Here is a 25,899-nt window from a genome sequence, read left to right on the forward strand (position 1 = left end):
ACAGATCCTTTGAAGTCCTGAAATAAGAGCATAGTGTTGGCCCTGTTATCATCTTGTTCAAAACCTTGAGTGCCTCTCTATTGTCTATAGTATAAAATGCAAAGTGCTCATAAAGGTCTGATAATCAAGGCCCTCTATAATCTGGCTCCAACTTACTTTTCCAGGTTTATTTCATATTACATCACATTATACATGCTCTGCTACAACCAAACTGCATTACCATTTCCTCCCCCATCTTGACATCCCAATTCCTACTTCCATGAATTCCTACAATGTCCTTCTTCCTGTCCTCTTCTGCTTCTCAAAATCTTTATCTTCCTTCAAGGTTCAACTCAACTGTCGCCTTCTTTACAAAGCTTTTACTGATTCCCCCAGTTGTTAGAGCTTTCTCCTTCCTCATCTTACCTTTTATTAAATCATCTGGCTGGGGGAAAGGGTACATAGAAGGCATGGCACGGTTGAATTTTATTTCTCCCCACCAAGGTGATGTAATCACAGAAAGTAATGGGCAGATAATAAAAATAATGAAATGATATGCTAATGAAGTGTGAAGATATGTCTACATCCTGTCATCCTTTTACAAAGCATGTAAAAAAAATTTGATAGAGTTTAAAGGATGCCTGGCTATTGGCTGGGGGGGGGGGGGTTGTCATTACTGTTAAAGGAATTTAAAAAACCAAATCTGCCAAGCCCTGGAAAGACTAAAACTGCCAAGTCAGTTTGAGTCAAAGAACAGCTGTGTGGAATGTGTGATCCCATTACTTCTAACAAAATGGGGGTAGCAGAGAGGAAAAGAAGAGGATTTTCTGTCTTCTACTATTTTAGGCCTTGACATCTTGCAGCAAATGCTACACCCAGCAGAATTTAGAGAGTCAAGAAGGCCAAAGCAGGGAGCAAAGAAACACCTTCCAGACAGAGACACAAAGAGCACTTGGAGCAAGAAGCAGCTTCAAGAAAAAAGACCTTTGGCAGCAGAGAATAAAGTTAGTTCAAGAGATAATTAACCTAAACTCTAGAGAAGAGCAAGTCCAGTGTTCTGAGCTTGTCCTGACTCAGGCCAGTCCTAGGTAGTTTAAGTCTAAGAAGGAGATGAAATACTTGGAGGTAAAACAGTTAACAAAAGGAGATTTACTGAGCCACAGCAGGGGAGGGTTATTCAACAAAGAATATCCTCAAATATTTTTCATAGAAGGATTGCAAACCAATGATCACTTGGGATCTACTGTCTAGTAAAATAATACATTAAACATTCTCAGTCTTCACCATCACTTCTCTGTGGGAACCTATAAATCCAAATGGAGTTGTAAGCAAAATTGTGAAGAACTATGCTTATACAGACAAACTACTCAAGAGATATCACTTAGGGATATACAACCAAGGAGGGAAAAAGCCAGAAGGACAAGATAGGTCAGTTTGGCCCAAACCATCTGAAATCATTAGAAAACTATTGGTATGGTGAACACGAACCAGGTTTGAAAACTTTGGTCCATTGCCTCAGACATACACCACTATTGGCTTATACAAACTCAAGCAGGCCTTTTATACTACTGATCAGGATAAAGATGGTTATCAAAAACCTGTTACATTTGCCAGAAGAGGACTTTTTGACAGCATGACTCAATAACCAATTTACAAATTGGAATTATTGGCTCTAAAATGTGCTGTCACTGAGTTGAAAAACTATGTATGTGCAGTTTAATTCCAAATTTGAATCGAATAACAATATACTGACCTATATTTTGACATCTGCCCAATTGGGTGCTGCCTACCAGAGATGGGGAGATTTCAGTTCTAGCTTTGTGGGGAATAGGAAGACAGCTGTGAATGAATGATCACTCCTCTCTCCTATCTTCAAGAGGAGGGATGCAGGGCTAACTCTTGCCTTGTATTGTATTAAAAACTTTGAGGCCATTTGCAGATGAGAGCTCCTTCTCATTACTTGTTTCTCATCATATCACTCAGACATCTTCCATTGCTATTTCCTCCTTCATCCCTATTTCACATAAGAAGGTGTCTTTTCTTTCCAAGGCAAATCCCTCTACGTGTACCAGCATCCATTCCAATACATTGCCCCCCTCTACCATCCCCACTTTCTTACTAATCTTCAGTAACTACCTATCTACTGGCTACTTACTCTCCTGCCTACAAACATGTTTATAGATTAAGACTATGATTCTTTTGGGGGGATCAGAATAAAAACCACTTTCTTTGGTAGCCAGATACTTTGGTAGGGTGGATCCCTAGGCCTAGAGTCAGGAAGACCTGAGTTCAAATCAAGCCTCAGTCACTTACTAGTTATGTGACTCTGGGCAAGTCACTTGACTTCTGTCTGCCTCAGTTTCTTCAACTGAAAATAGGGATTAAAAACAGCACCTATACCTCAAGGGTTGTGAGGATCAAATAGGATATTATTTGTAAAGCACTTAATTGCCTGGCACAAAATAGGTGCTTAATATCAATCAATCAATAAATCTTTATTTAATTAATAAATTTGTTTAGTAAATGTTTGTTTACTTCCTTTCTTCTTTGGTTGTTCTGGGAAGGAAGTAGTCCCCTCCCACCAAATACTTATTACAAAAAAGATAATCACAGTTATTAGCAAATATTTATCAAAGCAAGCAATGAAATTATAATTGGGGAAATTATACAGAATAGTTTATCAACAGAATATACAAGAGTCAAGGAAAGAGCAAGGTGAAATTTCAGCTAAGCTGAGGAGAGGACAGTCTTACTTACAATTAACAGTCTTTGTAGGGAGAGGGTGCAGGTAGAATCAAGGGACATTTAGGAATTCTGGCTCCTCCCTACATGACTATGGCTCTGGTAATCTCCCTTTGCCATTTAAAGTCTTGCCATGGGCTTGCCAAGCCCATGTAGGAGCAGGGATATACTTGCATACAAGTTATTTGGCCTCAGGCTTTAATTCATATTTGATAATACTTGGGTGAGAGCCACATTTTTCTGTTGACTTCTGCTTTGGAGTTAAAGAAAATGGGGAAATGGAGAGACTCATAATCACTATGTGTGTCAGTAAAGAGATATGCTGAAGGAGGCTTATTGTTTTTCTCTGGCCTTAAATCTGAGGAGCTCTGCTAGAAACAATAAGCAGGATGAAGCCCAAGTTCTTTGCCAAGCTCCAAGTGGCAGAGTTCTGCTAAGGTATTGGCTATGTAGGGAAGACATAAAATAAGGCAACAATGGAAGCTGGCCCCTCACTAAGTCATGGAGAGACTGGGCAACATGTCTGCTTATAATATAACCCACCCCTACCCCTACCCCCACCAAATGGTCAATACTCTAAAAAAGCAATGTACCAAAACAAACTACTACTTGGAGAACTGATAAGACTTTGTGAAGAACTAGGGCAGAGAGGATGGACTGCAATCTAAGAGACTCTGAGAAGAATAGCCCTGCTTGTCTGCTATGGAAAGACTGTCAGAGCTTGGAAGATGATGATTCTAAAGATAATAGAATTGGTAGGAATCAAGGAGTCAGGGAACTCAGCCAAATGTATCCCAAACAAAGGGGAACCCCCATGCAGATAATAGGAAAGGGATACTCCTTTGCAACCTACTACACTAGCTGCAAAATTACATGGGGAAGAGAGGGTATCCATAAGAGACCACGAAAGCCAACTGAACCACTCACAAACTCAGGCCTGGTACTGCAGTTCAATATAGGCAACTCCTAGAAAAATGAGGGTACCCAGAGGGGACTGGTTAGCTTGAGTATAAGCTCAGGATTTGAACAGCAGGCCTGTGGATGCTGATAGCCATGCACAGGCTCAGTTGGGCCTGGCAGGTTTACTAGGATTATTCAGCCAGTGAACAGACTTAATTACGATGATTCAGAAAAAATTGGAGGTTATGCATGTAGTCAGTCAAAACTCTCTCTCTCTGTCTCTGAGTATGTGACTCTATTATGGCTGAAGTGAGCAAAATTGTCAAGCCTACTAATTATGGAAGGCCTGGATCTTTGTGGAAGCCGGTCTCTGGCTTAAGAACTGTGTCACATGGATTTTACTAGGACTCTTTCCACAAGGCTCTGGGGAAGCTGCTTGAGAGAATGATGCTTGAGCCTTCCCAAGTCACTAGAGCGCTATCTAGAATTGGGACCATGGACAAATATGTGACAAGCACCCCTACTTGATCTGCTGAGGACAGGGAATGTTTGACTTGGATAGGGAGTGGGGAGGAGTGTATATAAAAGCAGAATTTGGTTAAAATCTGAAAGCAGTCATCCTCCCCCACCTCCACCACAGCACCCATCCTGCATGCATGCCAAGTTGTGAGGTCAGTCCAGAAAACATACTACGTGTGTATGTATTGTATTTCATAATGGAACAAAAGGTCTCTGTGAAGGAAAAGCCTTTTTATTGTTTTTCTTTTTGCCATTGTTTCTGGAGGACTTGACATGGCACCATTCACATGATAGGCAATGGATACGTTTGTGAGTTGAATCAATTTAGAATGTAGAAGAGCAGAATGGACTATCTCATGAAGAAGGGCGTCCTTCCTCAGGGGAAGTCTTCAAACGATGCTAGATGAGCACTTGCTAGGACTGTTGTAGAGAGGTTTCCTGTTAATGTTCAAATACATGGCCTCTAAAGTCTCTTCCAGATTTGAGATTTGGTGATTTCGTGTACGAGTTAGTTCAAATCTCTTGTCTCTGGCTTTACTTTTCCCAGCTGTGAGAAGGAGCTGAGCAATCAATAAAGAGATGTTGAATGACCAAATAAATAAATTGATTAGTAAATCAATTGATTAATTAATTATGACATGACATCAGGTTCTTGTTCCAGTAACTTGTGTTAATATACAGGGGCAATGTTTTCCAGGGGAGGGGTCTAGGCAGTAAAGGGCTTGGGATATATTAGGTCAGAAATGGCCCAAATGGTATACTGCATGCTAGACCCAAGTGTTGATGCCAAGATATTTCAGGAAATAAAACTACTAACTAGAAACAAATGATTTCACTCAAGCTTCTCTGGGATCTATAAGGCTAATAAACTTATTATCTACACAGCTCACACGAACCTTGCCAAGGGTTTGACTAGCATAAGACTGCATGAAAACTCTAAGGTAAGGAGTTTCGGTGATTATAAAAATATAAGTAACTAGTGTAGGAGTGAGAATGGGGAGAAATTTCCAACTATAAACTGGACAACCCAGTGGGACGATGCCTCAAGATGCCTGGTCTGGTGGATGGGATGGGGTGGAGTAAGGAAAATTTTTTAAATGTGTTTGGGTTTATTCTGAGTCATGAACCTCTTATTCAAAAGTTCTACTTGATGCATTGGAGGTGAAGAGGAAGGGGAAAAAATAATAGTTCTATTTATGAAATTCCACTTAAGAAAGGTACCTTGAAGTCATCAATCCCATCCACTTGTTTTCAGAGAGACCACTCTTTTACTAATTTACAGGAGCCAGTGTTCTAGAATTAGAAGGGGACTTTAGACATCCAACAGAATTACAGAATCACAGAACCTCAGATACTAACTAAGGTGATCAAGAATCACCTACCTCTACAAGGCATCCAACAAGTGATCATCTAACCTTGGGCTGAAGAACTGAAAACCCATCACAAGATGGGAACTCAGAATAATCTGAGGCAGCCCATTTTTCCTTTACATTAAACCTTATTTGCCTCTCTGTAACTTCCATCTATTGTCCATAAATTCTACCCCTGGGGCCAAGCGGATCAGGTATAAATCCCCCTTCTGCATAATGGCCTTTAAAATATTTGAAGATTTTCTTTTCTTGAAGTTAAGCCTCCTTAATCATAGAAACATGTATATGGAGGTGAAAGGGACTGAAAGGCTATCAGGTTCATACCTCTATTTTGTAGATGAGGAAACTGAGGTGTGGAGAGTTTGAAGTGATTTTCTCGGGGTCACATAACCTAGTAAATATGAGACAGATTCAAACTTGGGTCTTAAAAAAAAACCCAACTTGGGTCTTCCTAAAAATCATGTGTCATGATCTCAAGGATAGTCACCATCCTGGTCACTTTCCTCTGAAGGCTATTCAGTTTATCAATTCCTTTCATTTCTGTGCTTTCCCTTCCCTCCTTCTGAGAAGATGCTACTAGCTCCAGTTCCAAAAACTTCCTTCATATATAGATTAGAAATATCAATATATTTTCATCTTTAGCGATTATGGGTATGCAGTTTTTTCTTCTGTGGACCAAACTGTTAATAAATGCAATGTTTAAACACTAATTCTGCCAGATCCTGTTGGTGGAGATTAAAGTAAATAAAGCATGTAAATTTTTCCTTTCATCAGACCAAATTTTTCCTTTTGCAACTTTGTGCTATTATTTCTCTTTTGGTCCATTGGGCCAAGGAGAATAAATCTAATCCATTTCCCACATGACAGCCCTTCAAATATTTGAAGGCAATTATCATATCTACTTTAGATCTCCTTTTCTCTAGGCTAAAAAACTTCAGTTCCTTTGACTTATCCTCAAGATCTCAAGACCTTTCACCATCTTGATTGTCTTCTCATAAAAACCCTCTGGCTTATCAATGTGCTTCCTAAAATGTGGTTTGAGGAAACAAACTCATTATTCAAGATGTGGTCTGAATGCTGGAGTACCAACACTCTATAACTTCCCTTATCTTTTAATCCTATTCTCTTACTTTACTGGGTTGGCTAGTAGCCCTGTAGATAGACCCTCCAAGTTCCTACTTTCCCACTTCAAATACTTATGGAAAGTGTGTCAAAATAGAAGGCTAAGTACAGGGAAACACTTGATTGATACAAGGAGTAAAAATGACTTTGAAAAGGTATACATATTTGTGTCTAATGGTAGATATCTCTAGGGTGGGGGGTTGGGGGGAGGGAAGAAAAAAGGAAGGGGAATTTACTTGATAGCTTTATTATATATATTTAAAAAGAATAGCAAGTTGTATAATAATATATTTGCAGTTTCATGTGCAATCATCTTTTTTTAATTCTATGATGTTATGGAATTGCTCACTTTATTTTGTAAGTTAAAAATAAAATACAAATTTTTTTTTTTAAAAAAATGTAAACAATTTCCCTTCAACTCTTTGAAATTGCTGGGTAGATCAAGGGTAGGTAGGAAGGAATGGAGGCCTGGTAAGGAAGGTCTGAATATATTAAGTGAAGTATCAAGAGGCAGCATCAAAGGGGAGATAGAGAGCTGGCCTTAGAACCAGGAAGATCTGGGTTCAATTCCTACCTATGACCCATACTCACTATGTACTATTCTGATTATCCTGTGTACTATCTATACTATACTGAGCAAATCACTTAACTTCTCAGTGCTCCAGGAAACTCTATTAAGACTACAAGTTGCAGAGATCATTCAGATCTAGATAAGGTGAAAAGTTTTCTCATCCAAGAGTTCTATATATCAACAAAACATTGATTCAGTCCCTACTCCTCTAGAATCAACTCATGCTCACTTTAAGAAACTTTCTCTGGGTCCAGGAAGGGGAGAGTTCTCTGCATATTAGGAATACTACGAACACCCCAACTTTTATTCCTCCACCTATATGGAGGCATGATTTTTGTGGGGAAGCTCCTCCATCCCTCAAATATTCACCCATTTCCCCATAGCCAACAAGCTCTCTCTATCTTCTTCCTCCTCATTCTATACCTTTTGCTGCCCTAGTTCCATGTCCTGACTCCAGCAATTTATTTATTTATATTTTTAGGCAATTGGGGTTAAGTGACTTGCCCAGGGTCACACAGCTAGTAAGTGTTATGTGTCTGAGGCCGGATTTGAACTCAGGTCCTCCTGACTTCAGGGGCGGTACTCTATCCACTGTGCCACCTAGCTGCCCCTGACTCCAGCTATTTATACGTATTCTTGTTGAAATATGACCTGTCTCCCACTTTTCCCCTTTGGATTTGAAGAGCTACCTTGCTTTTCCAAACCTCTAAGCTCAGGTGTGCTAAGTGCAGCAAGGGTGTCCAGCCAGGAAATGACTTACATTTACATGGTAAGGGAGAACAGCTGGGCAAAGATTCATGGTAAACAGAAATTCAAAAGAAAAATATTACAGGGGGCAAATGAGGTGTTGGTGGTATCTTCATTCTGTTTCCTTGCCAGGCTCAAAAACTCTCTACTCCAGGGGAACAGGAAAAGATTGTTTTGTAAGGAGTTACCAGTAGGGCAATTAGGTGGCACAGTGGATAGAGCACTGGCCCTAGAGTCAGGAGAACCTAAGTTCGAATCTTACCTCAGGCACTTATTAGCTATGTGACCCTGGGCAAATCACTTAACCCCAATTGCCTGGACATCAGCAACAACAAAAACGAGTTAGCTGTGACAGTGCATACTAATCACATCATTCTCCCTAAGGATAGGACAATTTCTTCTCTAGCCCCTATCTCGAATTCACCCAACTGTAAGTCAGTCACCTTGTCACCTTGCTTCATTGCATCCCTGTGCACTTAGGGACAGCTAGGTGGCACAGTAGATAGAGTGCTGGGCCAGCAGTCAGGAAGTTGTTATTGTTCAGTCATCTTCAGTTCCTTGTGACCCTATTTGGAGCTTTCTTGGCAAAGATACTGGAGTGGTTTGCTATTTCCTTCGCCAGCTCATTTTGCAGATGAGGAAACTGAGGCAAACACGTGTAAGGGACTTGCCCAGGGTCACACAGCTAGTAAGTGTTTGAGGCCAGATTTAAACTCAGGAAGATGAGTCTTCCTGACTTTAAGCACAGCACTCTATCCACTGCTCCACCTAGCTGACCTCAGAAAGAGCTGAGTTCAAATCCAGCCCTAGACACTTCCTAGATGTGTGACCCTGGGCAAGTCACTTAACCTCTATTTTTCTCAGTCTCCTCAACTATAAAATGGAGATAATTATAGCCTCTACTCCTCAAGGTTGTTGTAAGGATCAAAAAGAAATAATAATCGTAAAGTGCATAGCACATAGTACTACATAGTAAGTACTGGATAAATGCTTTTTCCTTTCCCTTCTTCATTAGGTTAGTGCTGGGGCTGACTGGGAGTAATTTATTTCTATATTATACTCAGGTAAGATGAAGTCTGAGAAATCAAACAACTTCTCTAAGATCCAACAGCTAGTTGGTGGCAAAGTCAGGGTAAAAACCCAAGTTTTGGCAGCATGAAGATAATGGAAAGAACACTAGGTTTAGTGCCAGAGGGTCTGAGATCAATCCCTGGCTCTGCTACTTAGTAGCCATGATTATCTCTAAAAAATGAGCAATTGGACTAAATGATGTTTAAGGTGTCCTCTTCTGGCTCTAAATCCTATGATGCAAAATACACTCTCATTACCCCATCCTGTGTGTCATATATCTGTCCTTTCTCTCCCAGGTCCTTCCCTGGGTGTCTGTTTCCCCATTTTCCCAAAACCCACACATAGAGCTCAGCATAAATTTGTTCCATTTATTAGAAATCATTTGGCTGATCAGCTACTGAGCTTTGTGTCTGGGAAGAGAAGTGCCTGGAGCTGAAGACCTTTAGGCTTATTCAGCAGGATTGTTAAAAACCCAAAGAAACATTTAATTAATAAGGCAAGGCCAAATGTGTGGGTTCCCTGGCCACTGGGCGCATGCAGGTGCACACACATGTACACACACACACACACACACACTACTAATTATCAGCAGTGATTGGAAAGGAAAGGAAGTCCTGGAGAATCACGAGGCTGTCTAATGGTATTTGGTTTCAAGTGCTTTGCTCATTTTTAAAAAACATGGTCTCCTGCATAAATGGCCTTCATCTTCCTATCAAAATGTGGGAAGTTTCTGTTTCGATGGCCCAGGTCTGGGCAAGCTCTGGCTTTGTTCCCACTCTTCCCTTGGCTGTCAGTGAGTCAAGGTATCCAGAAATATGCCTCAAATTCAGGGCAAATGTATTCTTTCTTTGCATCCTAGACCTGAGGAAGAAGGATGAAGTAGGGATATGCTGGAGTAGAGGTCTCAACATGTAGGAGGAACAAACAGAAAAACAGCAAAACAAAACAGAATAAACAACGTAACAATCCTCTCTGAAGGAGCTACTGAATTTGGGAAAGCAAAAACCAAGAATTTCAGGCTGTGTTCCGCACATTGAAAGAATTGAGTCCAAGATCTAGATAATTTGGTCCTTGTAGTGGGCAATGCCAAGTCTTTGTAGCTCATAATAGGGTCCCTGGATGTAAAGAGGTGAAGTGGGCAGGAGCAGCAAAAGATGATGCTTCCTGCACCAATCTTCATCACAGGTCAGGGAAAAGCACCCTGTATCATCAAGCACTGGTGTTCTCTGCCTCTGAAGCCAGGTTCTCCTCCCACAGAGGTAGGGCCAGGTGGAGGAGGCAGGATAATAATCTTTGCCTGCTAGGTGGCACAGGGGATGGAACTCTGGGCTTGAAGTCAAGAAGACCTGAGTTCAAATCCAGATTCAGACACTTCCTGGCAGTGTGAGTCACATAAGCTCTGTCTGCCTAAGTTCCCTCAACTGCAAAATTGAGATGATAATAGCGTGATGGTTGTGAGGTGCAAATGAGATAATATTTGTAAAGTGTTTAGTGTGGGGCTCAGCACACAGTAGGCATTTAATAAATGCTTGTTCTCTTTCTTGTTGCCATTACAGGTCTTGGAGGGTTTGTACCCTTCTTCTGTGAGGGGCTGGATAGGCCCTTTCAGCTCTCATTATCAGAAAGAAAGCCACCTCCCAACAATGCCACCTCTTGGTTCTCCACCCCCTCCCCAAGCAGCAGTTATACAAAGACCACTGAGTCTTATGATAGGCAGCCATGTGCAAAGACCAGTAAGCTCTATGGTATGGTAATCAAAGGGCAGTAGTGGCCCTTTGTCTCTCTTAAGCCAGTGCTCACTCTGCTGGGGCTTGTGTGTCTATGGCCACTTGACTATAGTTGCTAATGGCGCCCAAGCTGCTGCCTGCTCCTCCTGCCCCTGGGGCCCATAGCCACTACCACTGACATCTGCCTCACTATCCAGGGTCAACCGCTATCGAGGCCTTAGTAGTGTTGTGTACCAGGCTAACAGCTCCCACTGCACAGGCCTAAGCTCTGCTGACCTTGGTGGGCCCTTATTCCAGGGTCTAGCTTTGACCCCTATGCTAGAACAGAGTATTGCTATGGGCATGTGCTGCCACATTGTCCCCTACTTTCCCAAAGGCAAGGCAAGATCCCTGTGTAGAGTCTGCTGTGCCTCTGCCCATGCCAGGACAGAGCTTTACCACAGACTTATGATGCCTCTGCTGAGGCCTAGCTGTCCCCTCTACTAGTCTAGGTGCTACAAGCCAACAGGTAGGTCAGGCAATGACAATGGATTCTGGTCAATTGTGCTAAGGCTTGAGTTCCTCTTCCTCCCAATAGTTATCCTTTCTATTATGGGAATTTCCTCTTGCTGCCAGTAGGCACCCACTGAAGGGCCCAGGAGCTCCAGACACCTCTAACTTAAAAGATAGCCACCAAGGCTAGGATTGCCCAGCTCAGAATTACTTATCTATGCTATACGCAAACAGTAGCCATCTATTTTTGCCAGCATGGGGGATTAGGATGCTAGGCCCTGAGTTCTGCAAGGACCCCTTACAGAGACAGAGACAGAGAGAGAGAGAGAGACAGAGAGAGAGAGAGAGAGAGAGAGAGAGAGAGAAAACGAGAACTGCAGTTCTCAACTTAAGAGTGAGAGTGGAAGCCGTCTTTCTTTTTTATGTTTTTCAAACTGTAATATCCCTTATTCTCAGCAAATCAACTTGAGTTACTGCAGAGAATCAGGAAATTTCTTTTCATATGTTTCTCAACAAAATCCATGTGGCATGACTCCTAGTGTCCTCTCAAATGCCACATAGAAAGTCCCAATTTCTTTGCCACAGTTTCTCAAACATTACAATCTCAGGGGAAGAGATTGGTTTTGCTCTAGGCCTATTAGCTGGTGGGCCTCCAGACTTCTATCGCCCCTAGATTCAAGAAATTATATAAAGTCATTCACCAGCAGTCTGTAGCAGTTTTGTTTTGTTTTGGAGGGTATAGCTCTTATTGACACCAAACATATTCACATCAATCTGTCCTTATTGAATGGCCAAAGACAGTTTGCACCTTAACGTCCCGGGGAGAGGGATTATCTCAAAGTAAACAAACTTTAAAAACATGGAGACCAGTCTGGGCTCACCTTCTTGTCCATCAGCCATCACCCACTTCAACAAGATCATCCCATTTCAATCCTGCATTACTGTGCCAACTGTCCTGAGCTATACCTGACTTAGGTCAGTCCCCAGGAAGTTTAAGTTTGATATCAGAACAAAATGAGGCATTTGTTGTTCATTCAGCTGTTTAAAGAGAGAGATGTGGCTAGCCATAGCTGGGGAAGGATATTCAACAAAGATATATACTGAGGACACCATAAATCAGTTCAGCTTATTGAAGTCTCTCTACCTTTGAATAATGCATGGGAGTCCACCAGCCAAACATCGGAGATGGTTTGGAGCTCCTTGGAGCTTTTTTGTACTCAGGTGATCAAGAAGTGTTGTCAATAGCCTGAGCCTTTGGTCCTCTGATGGTTTTTAATACTTTTAAGTATTAACTTGAATGGGAATGGGGTAAGAAGAGAGAGCTGTTTTAGGATACTGCTTCCACCACCAAAGTGGTATATGATTTGAACTCTGAAGAAAATTAAGAACTCTAAAAGATGAAGATGAGCACAGGAGTCTAAGGGAATAGTTCAGGTAAAGAAGATCTGGAGGCTGAAGATAGAATAATGAATTGGGGGAATAGTAAACTGTCTGATTTGATTGAAGTAAGTGTGAAAATGTAGCCTGTAAAGGATTTAAAATGCTAGGCTAGAGAGTTTATGTTGTATGCCAAAAGTAATAGAGAAGCGTTAACATCCTTGAGCAAAGTCAGACCTGTTGGCAGTCTTGAATAGTAATTCAAGAGGGAGGAAGCTTGAAGCAGAGGCACCAATGAGGAGTTATTGCAATAGTTCAGGTGAGAGCTAATGAAGGCCTGAATTAGGCTAATAGACCTGAGAGTGGAGAGAAGTGGAGGTAGAATTGATAAATGAATGAGACTCTGGAGCTGAGGAGGTGAGTACGATGCAGAAATAGGGAACACAGGTGACTGGGAGGAGGGTGATACTCTCAATAAACTTAGAGAAATTTGGAAGAATAATGGACTTGGGAGGAGTGAAAATGGGTTTTGTGAAATGAGTATAAGACATCCAGGTGGAAATGTTAAGCAGGCATTTAGCAAATGTAGAATGAAAGCTCACGAGAGAGATAATAGTAGGGCATAGAGATTCAGGCATAATCTTCATAAAGAGGATCACTCAACCCTTGGGAACTGATGAGATCACCAAGATAGTATATATTTAGAGAGAAGAGAATAAATCCAGGACAAAACTATCAGGGACACCCACCATTACAGGTCAGGGGGTATCAAGGAGACTGAAAAGTAGCAGTCCAACAAATAGGAGTAGAACCAGAAAAGACTAGTGTCATGAAGACCCAGGGAGGGTAGACTATTCAGGAGGAGAGTTTTGTCTATGAGTCAACTGCTAAATAAAGTCAAGAAGGATAAGGACTGAGAAAAGACCACTGAATTAATATATAAAAGTGCAACCTTTTTAGACTAGATTGAAAGACATGAGGAGCAAGGACATCAAAATGTATGGGGGAAGGCTTTTAAGATTGCAAAGAAGTCATTCTACACTTTAGAAAGGTTCTGGAATTTGCTTGATCAATTTTATATGGAGAAGCCAGCTAGACAATGAATTTGCCTTAGGGCAGAGACTACTCAGTCCTTCATCCCCAGCCATTCTTTTGCTTAAGACTTGTGAAGAATCTTCACAACTTGGCTAATGATCATTAAAAGTAGAGTCCCTCCCAGAGGAAAACTACCTCTGAATATGGAAGGATTGTTCAAAGCCGAGGCTCTGAGGGAGTCAAAGAGGAGATCTGCCAATCCTAGGCTAAAAGACTGTTGGCCTACCTGAAAAGAACACTGTAACATCTGAGCCAGAGGATTGAGGTGGCAATTAATAAGTCACTGGGAGGACTATGGGAAAACAGGCACATTATGCATTCTGGGTGGAGCTGTGAATTGGCCTGGCCATTCTGGAAAGCAATTCATCTATGACCCCAAAGTCACTAAACCCATGCATACCCTTTGTTCCAGCAATATCAGTACTCTAAGTCTACACCCTCAAAAAATCAAACAAAGAGGGAAAGAATCATATGTACAAAATATATATAAAACATTTCTTCATAGTAGGAAAAAAAAAACCCTGGAAACTAAGATAGTACCCACCTATTGGGGATTGGCTAAAGCCAATTACAGTAGGTGATTGTAATGGAATGTCATTGTGCCATTAAAAAGCAATGGTGGCACAGTGGATAGAGCACCGGCCCTGGATTCAGGAGGACCTGAGTTCAGTCCCGGCCTCATAACACTTAACTAGCTGTGTGACCCTGAGCAAGTCACTTAACCTCATTGCCTAGCCAAAAAAAAAAAGGCAGTAAAAATGATGGTTTCAGAGAAACTTGGAAAGCCTTATGTGAACTGATAAAGAATTAAATGAGCAGAATAAAAACAATTTTTACTACAACACCAAAATTGTAAAGAAAAATAACTTCAAAAGACTTGAGCTCTGACAAACCATGATTCCAAAGGCCTAACTAATGATGAAGTCTGCTACTGACCTCCTGATGGGGAGGTTGAGGGACTCAAGATGCAGAATGAGATATATACTTCTGGACATTACTAAAGGGAGTAATTTGTTTTGCTTGACAATCAATACTTGTTCCAAGGATCTTGTGTTTCTTTTTTCTTTTTTTCAAGAGTAGGGAAGGTGGGTGGGGTGAAATAGTTATTATTTTTTTAAAAAACCCAAAATAACACAAAAGTTATGTAAAAAAGCTAACATTTAACAATTAGTAAATTGTTCATCAGTAACCTTGGAGACACAAGTTTCAGTAGGGTGGTGGTGTTGAAACCATATTGCAAGTTGAGAGGTGTATGGAAAATAGAGGCAGTAAGTGGTTTCAGAACTTCTGTTATATGGAGGTTCTATGAGATGGGAGGTAGGAGGAATAATTTTAAATTTTGCCCAAGGCATTCAAATGAAGACATTAGTATTCTGCTCTGCATGGAGTTCACCTACACTTTTTTTCAACTGGAGACCAGAGTGAGGCAGAGGAAGGAGCAGTGATGAAATCATAGCTACTCTGTTGACTTGTTATCCTAGGGATTTGCCTGGTTTGAAGTTGTCTCATCTCTCATTTTTTACTTAATTCCTTAACCTTGTCATTTAATGCCCTCCAGAACATGTCTCCAATTTGTTTTTCCAGATTATTTCCCATTACCCCCTTTCACATTACTCTGTACTCCAAAAAATTACTAGCTGGCCTCTGAACTCAACATTCTGTCTGCTGGAATTCATTGCCCCCTCACTTTCACCTTTCAGAATCTTCAAATCCTTCAATGCTCAGCTCAGGTACCACCTCTATCCTTCACTGATCCTTCTAAGGCCTCTCCTTCCTCAAATTCTTACTTTTTCTCATCTATGAATATGTTGTATCTTCCTAGTAGAATGGAATCTCCTTTAGAGTGGGAATTGTTTTCTTTTTCTTTTCTTTTCTTTTTAATGTTTTTGTATTCCCAGGACCCAGCACATTGTCTTGTATAAGATATGTGCCTCATAAATATTTGTTGAATGAATAACTAGAAAGATCCATTGCTATTCTCTCAATTTTCCTTCTTCCATTTAAGTTACAAAAAGTGCATGTTGTACTCAAGTACTCAGGAAAATGTCCATTTGTCCCCTGGATAATCCTACTCTACAAGGGACCCTTGAATTTGGGATTGTGGTCTATGCCTCTGATTCTACCAATATAGGTATTGTGTTGCTGAGGAGCAATTCTTAGCACAACAGGGGTACCAGAAAGGATCCCATGCAGTAGGGCTCAGCCCTGTGCTCTCTCTGCTTAACCCCAGTCCCTATGAACCAAGTTGCTTCTGAAATACCCTCCTCGCCATAATCACTCGGGCCTAATTCTACTGAGTTCTATTACTACAGTTATTGGTGCGTTGGAATCCCGGGTTGTCCTACGAAAGATGAGCGACCTACTGGAGTTGATGGTGAAGCGCATGGACTCAATGGTGCGTTTGGAGAATGGCAGTGAATTGCACAGGGGTGATGAGGAACATGCTGTGAATAGGTGAGTACCAGGGGTAAGGACTATGACTTTTACATAGTTAGTCATGTCTGTGGGTAGGTAGACCATGAGAGGTGTGGAAGAGAGTCAAGCACTTTCCCTCAGCTTTGGGAAGAGTTCATTCCTAGCAAGAGCGAATCTAACACTAGATGTTTTCACTAAAGTCTGTTGATTTTAAGTTGGATCTGGAGATCAGCTCTGTTACTTACTTTGGTAAAGTCACTTAACCTCTCTGGTCCTCAGTTTCCTTATTTGTGGAAATAGTGGCATTATCCTCAAAGACTTCCAAAGCTCCCTCCAGTCTGAAACCTACAACATTCAACCCCTTCATTTTGCAGGTGAAGAAACTGAGGCACAGAGAGGGGAAAGGGTTTGCTCAGCATCATATTACAAATTCGTGACATAACTAGGACTCCTTATCTAACTCCCTTCACATTGCATTCTACTGTTTCTTCTGCTACCCAGGCTTGAATTCTCATATTTTATGTAAATTTGGGTAAAACCTATGTAACAATATTTTGTCCTATGTGAAATTCAAGAGACACATGACAGGATGGGTGTATTTCAATAAGCATATGTCTGCCTATACATTAGTATTCAAAAAATAACATATCTGCCTATACATTAGTACTCAAAAAATAATTTACTTAACATAGTGGGAAAACACTGAACTGGGAGTCAGTTGGCCTAGAGTCTAGCTTTAGCTCTGCCAGTGACTAGTTCTGTGATTTGGGGAATGTGATTTCCCCCTTCCAAAAGTCAGTTTCTTCATCTGTAAAATGGACATAACATTGCACATTTCCTCTGTCCAGATGACTCCCAGATTTATATATTTAATCATCTCTCTCCTGAACTCTAGTATTGTATCACCAACTGCCTATTGGACACTTCCAACTGGAAGTCTTACAGGCACATGTTCATGACAGAACTTGTGATTTTTACCACCAAAACCACCCCTCTTCCTAAGTTCCACTTCATTCAAAGGTTCCACATCCTCCCAGGCACTCAACTGTGCAAGTATGTAGTTGTCTTTACATCTTCACTGTCCCATAAACCTCATATGTGATCAGTTGCCAAGTTTCATCAGTTCTACCTCCACAATTTCTCTTATATCTTCACCTTTCTCTCCATTCAGAGTGGTACTAGTCTAGTTCAAGCTTTTATCACCTCTTTCCTTGACTGTTGCAGTAACCTCTTTTCTCTTTTCTTCAAAGTCTCCTTTCCAGTCTTTCCTCCACATAGATGCCAAAGTGATATTTCTTTTCTTTTTTTTTAAAAATTATTTGGTATTTATTTTTCCCCAATCATGTAAAAATGATTTTTGTAAATTTCTTTTAAAACTTTGAGTTCCAAATTCTCTCCTTTCCTCCCTCCTCATCCTACCCTCCCTTGAGAAGGCAAGCAATTCGATATAGATTTATACATGTGTCATCATGCAAAACATTTCCATAATAATGATGCTGCAAAACAAAACATAAACAAAAAAAGCCTCAAGAAAAATAAAGTAAAAAAAATGCATCAATCTGTATTCAGAACATCAGTTCTTTCTCTGGGAATGGATAGCATTTTTCATCATAAGTCCTTCAGAGTTGTCTTGGATCATTATTGCTGAGAATAGCTAAGTCATTTGCAGATGATCATCTTAGAATACTGTTGTTACTTTGTACACAGTACATTCAAAGTGATATTTCTAAACACCATGTCATGTATGTTTAAATCACTCTCCTGCTCAAGAAGCTTCATTGGCTCCCTGTTGCCTCTAAAATTTAAATTAAAAAAAAAAAGCAAATTCCTTCATTTGGCATTCAAAGTCCTTCATAATCTGGCTGGAACTACTCTCTCCAAAGTTACCAATGATCTCTTAATTGTCAAATTCTAATGGTCTTTTCTCAACCTTCATTCTTCTTGACTTCTCAGGAAACTTTGATGTTGTCCATAACCTTCTTCTCTCTAGGTTTTCATGCCATTTCTCTCTCTCTCTCTCTCCTCCTCTCTCTTCTCTCTCTCTCTCTCTCTCTCCTCTCTCTCTCTCTCTCTCTCTCTCTTTCTCTCTCCCCTCCTCCTCCTCCCTGTCTGACCATTCCTTATCAGTCTCCTTTCCTGGAAATTCATCCAAGGCATGCCCACTAACTGTCAATGTCCCACAAGGCTCTCTTCACACTCTCCCATCATATTATTTTGCTTAGTGCTCTAAACAGCTTCCATGGATTTATTTACCATCTCCACATAGATAATTCTCAGATCTCTTTTTCTAGCCCTAACCTTTCCAGACATCCAGTCCTGTATCTCCAACTGCTTATTGGACATCTTTTTATTTTTTTTTTATTTTTAGGCAATTGGGGTTAAGTGACTTGCCCAGGGTCACACAGCTAGGAAGCGTCAAGTGTTTGGTCTGAGGCCAGATTTGAACTAGGGTCCGTCTGACGTCAGGGCCAGTGGTCTATCCACTGCGCCACCTAGTTGCCCCTGGACATCCTAAACAGAACAAAACTAAATTCATTATCTTTCCCCAGAAACCCTCTCCTCTTTCTAATTTCTCTAGTATTGCTGAAGGCACCTCCATCCTCCAATCACCCAGGTTCTCAACCTAGTTGTCATTCTCAGTTCCTCATTCTTTGCCATTGCTCATATCCAATAAGTTATCAACTCCTATCATTTCTAGCATTGTAACATTTTTGGTACTATATGCTCCCTTCTCTCCTCTGACACTGCCACCACTCCAGTACAGGCCCTTATCACCAGGTATTATTACCTAGATTATTGAAATAACCTTCTGGATGGCCTCCCTGTCTCATGCCTCCCTACTCCAGCCCATCATCCACTCAGCTACTGAAGTGATTTTCCTAAAGTGCATGTCTAACCATGATCGCCACCCCCCTATCCTCCACTCAGTAAACTCCAATTGAAAACTTGAGAGCAGGGACTGTTTTTTGCCTTTCTTGGTATCCTCAGCACTCAAAATAGGGCCTGGAGTATCATAGATGCTTAAGAAATACTGTTGACTTGACTTGACTTCAGACTCCCTTTCTAACCCTATTACAGTTTATTCCCCTTAATATACTTTGTGTCCCAGCTCAAGTGACCTACTTGTTTCTCCCTCACAACATTCTGTCTCTTGTCTCCATGTCTTTGCACAAATTATCCCCTCTTACCTGAATTGCAACCCCTTCTTACCTCTGCCTTTTAAAATCCCTGGCTTCCCTCAAAGCCCTATAAGAGGATGCTTCCTTCCTTTCTTGATCCATGGGCACATTAGTGCCTCCTCACTGGGAAATTGCTTTTTATTTATTTTGTTTAAATTCTATATTTATCTCTGTGTCTGCATGCCTATTGTTTCCTCGCAACTGAATATTGGCTTGAGACTGTTCCATTTTAGTATTTGAATCCCAAGACCTAGCACTGTGCTTGGCACATAGAAAACCCATAATAATGCTTATGGATTAATTTGCATAAAAGATTGTTATGAGAATCAAATGAGATATAGGTCACCTAGGTTTGGCTTGAAATCAGAAATACATGAGTTCAAATTATGCCTCAGACAATAACTGTGTGACTCTGGGCAAGTTACTTAACCTCAGCCTCAGTTTCCTCATCTGTAAAATGGGGATAGTAATAGCACCTACCTCACAGGGATTGTTCCAAGATTGACAGACAACATATATACAATGCTTTGCAAACCATAAAGCTATAAATGCTAAATAAACCATAAATGCTAGCAAGTATTATTATTATTATTATCTAATAGATTTTTAAATCATAAAAGGCAGCATAAATTTCAGTTATTATTAGTCATGTGACCTTCAACACGATAATTTACTTATTTGGGCCTCAGTTTCCTCGTCTAAAAACACCTAATACTTACATACCTACCTCAAGGAGTTGTTGTGAGGAAAACTTTTTACAAACTTTAAACTTTAAAAACTACACAGAGATTTGAGATCTATAATTAAGTTAACAAAATATTTTTTAACCTACCAGGCATAACACACACTTCCCATGACCTAAACTCAGTCCCAGTGTTCTTTTCTGCTCTGGAACATTGATAGAACTGTGCCCACAATGATGTCTTTGGGGACATTGCTGAGCTCATGGCCTCTGTTCTCCAGCAGGTCTCTAGTTTACAGGACAGTGGCAATCTCGCTGAAGTTCAATGGTGACTAAGGCAATGCTGTAAAGCTGAGTCCTAGAGTATTAAAGAAGATATCACACTGACTATTCTTCCTCTGTCTCTATCTGGGAACTGCTACTGTCTGTGGTTTCAACATATCTCTGGCTTATCCCTTTTGTCTGCCTTTCCCTCCATTCTGCTGCCACCCTCTCTTCATGGGAGTTGGTTTCACGGGTGGAGGGATTTCATGGGGGAAGGGGCTTATGAGACCTCTTAACTATTTCCTTAAAAAATCAAAACAATCCATCATGACCATTGGAACCTATCAGATCCCATTGATGGGACTGTACATTCCAGGGACAAGATGCTTCTAGTTTCAGGAAGATGAATGGTGGATATATGCACACACACACATTTCCCTATATGTATAACTTATAGACTCATAGCATTTTAGAATGAAAAGAATCTTTAAAATCATTTGTACAAACTTTATTTTACAAATGGGAAACTGATGCTCAGAAGGCCTGTGGTCACACAGCTGACATTCATATACTCACTTACATTGTTCGTGTATATTCTATTTGTTGTTGTTGCTCAGTCATTCAGCTGTGTCCAACTCTTCGTAACCCTGTGGACCATATCATGCCAATGCTGTCCTTGGGGTTTTCTTGGCAAAGATATGAGAGTGGTTTTCCATTTCCTTCTCCAGTGGATTAAGGTAAACAGAGGCTAAGTGACTTGCCCAGTGTCATACAGCTAGTAAGTGTTTGAGACTGGATTTGAACTCAGGTCTTCCTGACTCTAGGCCCAGCGCTCTATACACTGAGCCACCCAGCTGCCTCCAATATTCTGTATAGACATTTATGAACGTGTTTTCTCCCCTAAGGGAGGAAGGCTTCTTGAAGACAAGGACTACTGCATTTTATCTTCAGTGCCTGGCACATAGTAGATACTTAATAAATAGTGGTTGATTCATTATTTCGTTTGATCCTCACAACAACCTTGTGTGATAGGTAATGCCAGTATTATAATCCTCATTTTATGAAGATGGCAGAGTAAAAGCAGTGACTTGTTTGAGCTCTCCCCGAAACCCCTCCAAATACTTGTAAAAAATGGCTCTAAATAATCCTCATTTTACAAGTGAGGAAACTAAGACTTAGAATGGGGAAGTTATTCACCTAAGGTCACAAAGTTAATGTCAGAGTTGGGATTAGAACCTGGATCTTCTGCCTCCTAGTCCAGTGCCCATTTCTTGAACCCTTCCTTAAATACCTTTAACTATGCAAGATGGAAATAACTGCTGATTACATGTTACATGTTAACACACGTTTGTGTGCATATGTACTTGTGCTCACATTCAATTATCTGCAGGTGGTCTACCCACCTTGTCCATTATTGATGGCATTTAAAAAAAAATCCTCAGTTGTCTTCTTCTTACCCTAGACATGCTTCTAAACTGCCTTCTTTGTTAGCTGCTGTGCAAATTGGCTTTAATATCAGCCTAAACAATGAATAATTAAAAAGGTAAATCTGCTACAAAAATTCATATCACGAATTCCAAAGCCAAGTAGCAAGGTTCCTCTCCATTGGTGTGAATGATTAAACTCTAACTCCATGTATATTTGTCAAATGTCTTTCATATATGTGTTTTCTGGTGGGGGATGGAATGGGAAGGGAGAACAGAAAAGACTATGTGGTTCCTGTCCTCAAAATGCTGACGCTTTATTTAGAAAGACAACATACATACATATACAGCTAGAGAACAATTAGACTGATAGATAGAGCAAGCAACATATGAAGAAATGCAAAATAACAAAGTTCTCCCTTTAATCAGATAATAATTAAGTTCCTGCTATAGATAGAGCTGAACATGATATACAAAGCACTAAACTTCAGTCTCTGGTCTCATAAGGCTTACAATCTGATAGAGAAGGATAGGACAGAAATGAACATTTCTTAAGCATCTACCATGTTTAATGCACTGTGCTAGATGCTAAGGATACAATTTAGTTGTTGTTCAGTCATGTCTGACTCTTCATGACCTCATCTGGAGTTTTCTTGGCAAAGATACTGGAGTGATTTTCCATTTCCTTCTCCAGCTCATTTTACAGATGAGGAACTGAGGCAAACAGGGTTAAGTGGGAAGTATCTGAGACCAGATTTGAACTCATGAAGATGAGTCTTCCTGTTTCCAAGCCCAGTGCTTTATCCACTGTGCCACTTAGCTGCCCTGAGGATACAAAGACAGAAACAAAACAATTCCTTGAGGGGCTTACTTAGAATTAATGGGGACATCCAATATATAAAAAGCATATACAAATTGCTAAATAGAGCAATATGAATGTTTAGAAAAGGTATAAAATGTTATTAGTATGGACTTTAGAAATAAGTTATAGAAATTTCAGGGTATCTTGTGACCTTAGCCAAATTAAAAATCTCTGGATTTCCATCATCTCTAACATGAGTTGGTTGTCCTGAGATGATCCCTAAGGTCATTTCCTGTTCTAAATTGTGATTCTTTAGGTCTCTTCAATGCTACTTACCAAGAACTTTGGGAAACCACCAGTCTTCAAAATATTTCCTAAAGATTATGAAAAGACCAGCATACTACTGGTAGAGCAAGGAATTGGTCCAGGCATTCTCAAAAGCAATTTGAAATAATGCAAACAAATTCCATAGCTAGGCATAGACCCCAACAAGATCAATGATAAAGGGGCAGCTAGGTGGCGCAGTGGATAGAGCACCGGCCCTGGATTCAGGAGGACCTGAGTTCAAATCCGGCCTCAGACACATAACACTTACTAGCTGTGTGACCCTGGACAAGTCACTTAACCCCATTGCCTAGCCAAAAAATAAAAAAAAAGATCAATGATAAAAAGAAAGGCCCCCACATACACTAAAATATTTATAGTAGGATGTTTTGGAGTAGCAAAGTAAAAGAAACAAAGTAGATACTCATCAACTGAGGAATGGCTGGACAAGTGGTAGTTTTGAATATACTGCAATATAACAGTGATATAAGAAATTATTAATTTAGTTAACATAGAGGAGCATGGGAAGACTTAAATGAATTAATATCAGTAAGCAGAACCAATAAAACAATATACTGTACACAATGACTACCACAAAGTCAATGGAAAGAACAACAAAATAAAACAATTGAAATTGAATGCCTTGAAATTATCATAAACAAGTTTGGCCTCAAAACTGAGAAATGAAAAGTTACCTCCCTCTCTTCTTTGCAGAAGTGGGAGACTATGGGTGTGAAACACAGCCAATAATAATAATAACTAACATTTATATAGCACTTTTTATGTGCCAAGCACTGTACGAAGCACTTTATAATTATGATCTCATTTGATCCTCATTTCAAACCCTGGGAGGTAGGTACCATTCTTATCCCCAATTTACAGATGAGGAAACTGAGGCAAACAGAGGTTAAGTGATTTGCTCAGGGTCACACAGCTAATAAGTATCTGAGGCTGGATTTGAGCTCAGGTTTTCCTGATTCTAGGCTCAATGATCTATCCACTGAGCTACCCAACTATAAATATCAGACTTTTATAACACTTTGGTTTTGTTGTACTGGTTTTTTTCCTGTCTTTTTAAAAATTTTTTGTTATAATGGAGGCTCTCTGGGGGAGGGGGGAAGGTAAAGATGATACATTGGGAAATATAGTTGATATGAAAACAAAAAATACTACTAAAAATTGTATTTTAAAATGTTCCCTAGACCAGCACTTCTTAAAAATGTGGGTTGTGACTCCATATGGGGTCACAAAAAATTTGGCAACAGTAAATGGTTTCTGAATGCATAACAACCAAAAATTAATTCAAAATGAAATGCACAATGAATCCGAGGTGTTTCTGGCAGCATTTGCCCATGTTGCATCAGGCAACTTCACTGCAGCCTTGGTTCTGAACACAAGGCATGCACTTGTGCTGTGCATGCCCTCAGGCCACACAATGCTGACAAATGCTGCAAAAAAGGGCTATGAGTGGAAAAAGTTTAAAAAGCCCTGACCTAGACCATAGTTCAAGGTCCTGGCAATGCTGCATGTGGTATCAGAGTGTCAGTCACTAGAAGTTTTAACATGAAATTAAATTGATGGAGTGGGAAATGGAGTGCTAGAGAAAAGAATATTCTTTTTTCACTAAAATTTAATCCCATACTCAGTTTTGATTTCTTTTAGGCATGACCCAATTTTCCTCTCAGATCCTCACACAGGGACCTGTTATAGATGTCCTATTACAGGACAGAAGGATAAAGACAGTTCAGTGAAATGGAAAAAGTCCTCTGTGGGGAGGAGGGGTGAAGATCAAGAGAAGTGAATTTTGGTCCTACCTCTTCCACTAACTAGCTGTGTCACCTTGGATGAGATATTTTATCTCTCTGGGCCTCCTCTGTAAAATGAGGGGGTTGGACCACATGGTCTCTATGATCCCTTCCCACTCAACAATTCTATGTAAATCTTTCTTTTTAATTTCCTTTTTTTAAAAATTATGAGCTTAACAACTATCAAGAAGCACAAACAATACATGAAGAGGAAAAAGAACTCAATATGAAATTGATCTCTCTCTTTTTTTTAGGAGTACATATTACATTTGACAATATAGGAGCAAAATTGCCCTATTTGTTCGTGTCCCCTTCTGAACTTTTTTTCAGTGTATTTTTTTATGTTCCACTGATGCTTTTTTTCTATCACTATCCTTACCCTTGCCTCCCTCCTTTTGCCCATACCCCAAGCCCTCTCTTGTAACAAGTATGGTCAAACAAAACACATCAACACTTTGGTAATGTCTAAAAATGCAAACTCCAGTCTATCACCTCTCATCATCCCTCTTTTAAAATTCCTAAATAGGCCATGGCTGTGATCAAAATTCTGAAGTCTTTCAAAGCTATTTTCCTTTAAATTATCATGGTCTTCATGTAAATTATTCTCTTGGTTCTGCTCAATTCACCATGGGTCAATTCATTCACATTTATCCAAGTTTCTTTGAATCTTTTGTTTTTATTGTTATTATTTATCATTATATCATTTATTATTATTCCTTATAATGTGATAATATTCATTACAGTCATATACCTCAATTTGTTCAGCCATTCCCCAATTGATAGACACTTCCTTTGTTTCCAATCCTCTGCTGCAACAAAAACTGCTGCTATAAATATCTTTGTACATGTAAGTCCTTTTCCGTCTTTAACCTTTTTAACACTACATGTGTAGTAGGTGTATCTCTGGGTTAACAGGTATATGCTCTGGGATACAGTTTTAAATTTTCTTTCCTGTTATGGATATCTTCTTGATGGGTTTTGTCACTCCCCAAGTGGTCAGACTAGATTTGAGTTCAGATCTGTCTACTGTTGTTTGCTTTCTCTTCCCAATGAAGCAAGGCAACCAAGGACAACCAGTATTCTAAGTATGAACTTAACCACAGACTAGGTTCCCTACAGAGCATAATGAAAAGCATACTGGGCTGAAAGTAAGGAGCCCAGGGTTCTTCCTCTAATTCTGAACTTCAGCATTCTCATTGGAAAATGAAGGTGTTGACCTTTTGAGAAGGATATGAGGATATACCCGCAGAAGTAAAAGTGTCTACAAAAGTTAAAATAGCTATAGATAAAAA

The 25,899-nt window shown here is 40.1% G+C and overlaps 1 protein-coding gene and 1 long non-coding RNA gene across 2 annotated transcripts in view; one reads left to right on the forward strand and one right to left on the reverse strand.

Moving 5' to 3' along the window:
* MGAT5B (alpha-1,6-mannosylglycoprotein 6-beta-N-acetylglucosaminyltransferase B) overlaps positions 1–25,899 on the forward strand; it is a 135,489-nt gene that overhangs the window by 23,513 nt on the left and 86,077 nt on the right. Inside the window, exon 3 of the mRNA XM_078155805.1 lies at positions 16,025–16,166. Within this exon, the coding sequence (XP_078011931.1) occupies positions 16,025–16,166 (142 nt within the window). The remainder of the gene's footprint in view (positions 1–16,024; positions 16,167–25,899) is intronic.
* On the reverse strand, positions 20,746–22,495 carry LOC144457718 (uncharacterized). Its single transcript, XR_013487150.1, has 2 exons — positions 22,275–22,495; positions 20,746–20,971 (listed from the first exon to the last, which is right to left on the reverse strand). It is a non-coding gene; the product is annotated as an uncharacterized LOC144457718 (long non-coding RNA).

This window comes from Phascolarctos cinereus, unplaced genomic scaffold, assembly GCF_003287225.1.
Source record: "Phascolarctos cinereus isolate Bilbo 61053 unplaced genomic scaffold, phaCin_HiC Scaffold_5;HRSCAF=322, whole genome shotgun sequence".
NCBI classification, from domain to species: Eukaryota; Metazoa; Chordata; class Mammalia; order Diprotodontia; family Phascolarctidae; genus Phascolarctos; species Phascolarctos cinereus.